The 5,003-nt window shown below is 33.3% G+C and overlaps 1 protein-coding gene across 1 annotated transcript; it reads left to right on the forward strand.

Annotated features, from left to right (window-relative positions):
- The first annotated feature begins 2,814 nt into the window (after positions 1 to 2,814).
- Positions 2,815 to 4,548, forward strand: LOC103853108 (ethylene-responsive transcription factor RAP2-4). The gene has a single exon (XM_009130025.3). It carries the CDS (start codon positions 3,326 to 3,328, stop codon positions 4,259 to 4,261), a length of 936 nt encoding a protein of 311 aa, XP_009128273.1. The 5' UTR covers positions 2,815 to 3,325; the 3' UTR covers positions 4,262 to 4,548.
- Positions 4,549 to 5,003: the final 455 nt, after the last annotated feature.

The following is a 5,003-nucleotide window of genomic DNA, read 5'->3' on the forward strand; positions in this document are numbered from 1 at the left end:
ATTAGTTCGTTAACAGTTGTTAACATTGTTTGTTATTTAGGAAATCCATGTATTCGTTAATAGGCTCATGTTTTTAATCTAAATTATTATAGTGATTTTCGTTGTATATACTCAAATTCTAATGGTTGTATTATGAACGGTAATATTAGAGATAAATATCCCGCATTGGATATTGGAAGAGATCCTAATCAATATATAAGATAGATGGGTTACTCCACTTAGTACCAATTGGTTTTAGGTTGGAAATCCATCTAGCTTAACATGGTATCAGAGTCCGATCCACACAGTCCAATCCGATCCATTATCGATCCAGTCCAAAGTCGGTCCATCGATCCTTGTCCGAACATTCCGAGATTGATGCTCAAAGAGCCACCATCTCGAGGGGGCGTATTAGGGATAAATGTCCCATATCGGATATTGGAAGGGATACTAATCAATATATAAAATAGATGGGTTACTCCACTTAGCATCAATTGATTTTAGGTTGCAAGTCCATCTAGCTTAACATGCAATAGTGAACACATGATGCCTTTGGATCTTTATTTATTTTTTGCTGCCATAAGCGAAGGTTTCTTTTTTCACCACTGTCGCAAGGCACTGATGACGTTTCACCTCTACCGGCTCTATGTACCTTCAACGAACATCTACCAATCGGATATATTGGTAACCAAAAACCAAAATCTAAACATGCATACTATCGGATATATATATATATATATATAATATATATATATATAAATTATTGTGGAGACTGAAAATATAAAAATAAAGAATAATGAACGCAAAAAAAAAAAATCAAATGTTTTGATCCATTTGCAAAATATAAGCATAGCTCATCGTGTTTTAATAACGGTATGCGAATTTAAGTAAAATTCACAGCCTAGACTTAAGGTTAGATCTTGTTCAGAGCATAATCAATCTGATGAGAACAAAACCCATAAAATGGTCTGCAAACCGTATGTGTGAACACAAGGTCAAAATGTCAACAAAAACAGGTAAGACTGTTGATCCACAAAGCACAAATGATATGGGGACGCGTGTTACGAAATCGAGAGCATCTGGCCCCTCTCTAATGTATATAACACGTGTCATCTCCTCATTGCATCTAATCTCATTACCGGCTCATAAATTACGAAAATAATAGGTTTTACTTTGAGCTAGCTTACTGAATTATGTATTTTAATAAATTTGTAAATTCAGATAAAACCTATTGTTATTAATTTTATGATTTGGCTCATTGTTTCTGATTTATAAATTTTAATTTAAACAATGTATTACTAAAACCATAAAAAAAATTACTAATAAATCTTGTAGATTTGAAAGATTTTTTGTTCAACATATAAATAATTAAATCTGAAAAGAAAACTTCTACATTTCTAAATTTAATTTTAAAATGAATATAGTTTATATAATATATATAAAAGTAAAATAAAATTATCGAAGCCATAACAAAATTAAAGAACAAAACTTAGGTTCACCCCTACAATTCGGATTTAGGATATAGGGTTTAGGTTTAAGTTATATGGTTTAGAGTTAAGAATTTAAGATATCAGGTTTACGGTTTAGCTGGCGGCGTCAGCGTTATTAAAATTAACATTATTTTTAATTATTTTAAAATAAATTTAATATTCTTAATTAATTTTATACGTGCCGTTTTGATTGGTCATAGAACAAGAGATGAATTTTAAAAGTTCACCAGGATGAACCTAAGTTTTGTTCAAAACTGAATACTAAAAATTTTCAGTTGTTTGTAATAAAGGAAGTATTAATTAATGACCACGTTGGAATTTGTTTTGCAAAATCTAGCATTTGCTTAAACAATCTGTCGGTCAATAAATCGTTTACCGTACATGACAGTTTTATTTACAGACCTGTAAGAAGTTAATGGATTTAAAGTCAATTATAAATGTTTTGTAATCTATTGAAATTTTAAAATCTAAGATAATGGATTTTAAAATCTCTGCCATATGCATTAGATTTTGAATTTAATCATTTATTCATGAAACACTATAAGAAATAATTTGAAATCAATCTAAAATACAAATAGTTTTAAAATCCTTAAAAGTTGAATAACACTGAATTTTAAAAACTATATTTAAATCATTCATTAAATAATACTAGATTTTATAATATAATTTATAATCATCATTCGAATAACAATAATTGTGTTTAGATTTAAATTCTATTAAAATACATAACAACACCTAAATATTTAAGGTGTAAATGTGTGTACTTAATAGAGTAAGGTGTTATTGCTTTATATATTTTGATTGATTTATAAATTTATATAATATTTACTAATTCAAATAAAATATACAGTTTTTCTAAATAAAATTTAGATTAGTATTTACAAATCCGAAGGTTTTTCTCCGGATTTGAATCTTTGTATTTTTAACAAAAAAATCTAGACAAATCTCTCTAAATCCGTTATAAAATAAAATCTAATAATAAATCTAATAATATTAGTCCTTTAATAAAATTTAATTGCTACGACTCAATTTTATAAGATTCAGATTTGATTTGGTTTCAAATTTAACTATTTAGTATTTTATATAATTATTAAACTATTTTATAATTTCGTTTCGGTTTCGAAATATTGTCCAGCTGTGACGAAGAAGATAACTTTAACGAGAAAAAAAAACTTTAACGGATAAGTTTTCGGTCAATTTTCAAAAGTCTTATGCGATTATAAAGTTAATTAAGATTATATTAGTATTAAATCTTTTAAAAATTGCTTAACATCGAAGTGAGGAAAAACGCAAAATACGAACACGAAACGAATAAATAATGGAAAATAGTGTGAGGCGACAACCCCGACTATAAAACGAGAGCCAAGCTGCTGAAATTAAAGCATCATCGGTGAGGCTGAGAGAAAATTCACTACAAAAACTGAGCGTCCTCCCCAAAGAAAAATTCTTAGATAATAATTGCAGTTGTTGATCCTGAATTTTAGTTTTCCTTTTAATTTTCCCCATCAAAATCTGTTTCCCCCGTTTTTCAATTCCCTTTCTGTTCATCATCTTGGTTTCTTTGTGTGTGAATGGTTTTCGTTGATTCTTCAGACAAAACATTCAAGCTTATGAAACTGTGTTATTATTTAAATTAATATTTTTAATTTTCATAGATTTAGCCGAGGGTAATTTTTTTGTAAATCCCTCTTTTGGATCTAACAGGTTGCTTATTTCAAACCTTTTCGATCCATTTTTATTTTCTTGAATTTTCTCGGAAAACCTCTGTTCTTTACTTTTGATAAGAATCAGGTGAATTTTTTCGGATTCAATTTTTTTTCTCTCTTTCAAAAAAAATTAAAATCTACAAAATCATAATGGAAGCTGCTATGAATATGTACAGTAGCAGAACGGTTCACCAATCAGATTCGTTTGGTGGTGGTGAACTCATGGAAGCGCTTGTACCTTTTATCAAAAGCGTTTCCACCTCTTCTTCTCCTCCTCCTCCCGCGTCCGCGTCTGCGTTTATTAATCCCGCAGCGTCTGCGTTCTCTCTTCCTACCTTCCCCGGATATCACCCGGAACACTTCATGACCCAACCGTTTACATACGGGTCGGATCTTAACCAAACCGGGTCATCATTAATCGGGCTAAACAACCTCTCTTCTTCCCAAATCCACCAGATCCAATCTCAGATCCACCACAACCATCCTCTCCTCAGGCCAAAGCCTTTACTCATGAAGCAACCCGGAGTCGCCGGATCTTGTTTCCCGGCGAAGCCGACGAAGCTGTACAGAGGCGTGAGGCAGCGTCACTGGGGCAAATGGGTGGCTGAGATCCGTTTGCCGAGGAACCGTACTCGTCTCTGGCTAGGAACGTTCGACACGGCGGAGGAAGCAGCCTTGGCTTACGACAAGGCGGCGTATAAGCTGCGCGGCGATCACGCCCGGCTTAACTTCCCTAACTTACGTCACAACGGTTCCCACATCGGCGGCGAGTTCGGCGAGTACAAGCCTCTTCACTCAACGGTCGACGCTAAGCTCGAAGCTATTTGTCAGAGCATGGCGGAGACGCAGAAACAGGACAAAACAGCGAAAGCTTCGAAGAAACGTGCCTCGACGGTGAAGAAAACTGAGAAGGTTGATTTGTCGGAGAAAGTCAGTCCGGTGACGGAGTTCGTTGAGTCCGCCGGGTCTTCGCCGTTGTCGGAGCTGACGTTCGCTGACACTGAGGAGCAGCCGCGGTGGAACGAGACCTTCTCGTTGGAGAAGTATCCGTCTTACGAGATTGACTGGGATTCGATACTGTCTTGATCAATTAGTGTTGTTTGGTTTGGTAAGAGTAGGGGTAAAATAGGAATTTAGAAGCTGTCTGCAATGGAGTTTTTGGAAATTGCAGGGAGAGTCTATTAGCGTAAATAAGTTTATGTTTAGGGGTTAATCTTGTTTGTTAATATTATGGTTTGTATCTCTGTCTCGGTCCAGCTGCGGTTTTTTGTCATGCTCGACCATGCTGCCACAGGTTTCATTTTATGTAATCTTCTTTTTTTGTCTTTGTAATTTCTAGCTTCATTTTCTGAATATTAATGCGATAATTATTAGTTGTTGTAGTAAAATGAAGGGAAAATCTCCAAAATAGCACATTTCTAAGTTTATATCACAAAAATAGCATTCAAAAACTAAAATGACTAAAATAGCATTTTATCTTTTGAAAAATTTAAAATTTTTTATTTTTCAAAATTTGAAATCTTATCCCCAAAATTTCACTTCTCAACTCTAAACCCTAAAACCTAAACCCTAAATTTTAAACCCTAAACCTCACTCTTTGAGTGCTATTTTTGTGACTTTTGGCCTTAAGTGCTAGTTTGGGAACAAAAATTAGATTTAGTGTTATTTTGGTCTCTTTCTCTAAAATGAATCCGTCCTTATGATCCTTTATTTGCATTTGCATATTGAATATGTTGATTGTGTGATTTAAAATATTGTATGGGACTATGGGTAACCGAATATATTTTTGGATGAACAAAGTATTAAACTATTAACACACACAAATTCA

Source organism: Brassica rapa, chromosome A02, assembly GCF_000309985.2.
Source record: "Brassica rapa cultivar Chiifu-401-42 chromosome A02, CAAS_Brap_v3.01, whole genome shotgun sequence".
In the NCBI taxonomy this organism is placed as follows: Eukaryota; Viridiplantae; Streptophyta; class Magnoliopsida; order Brassicales; family Brassicaceae; genus Brassica; species Brassica rapa.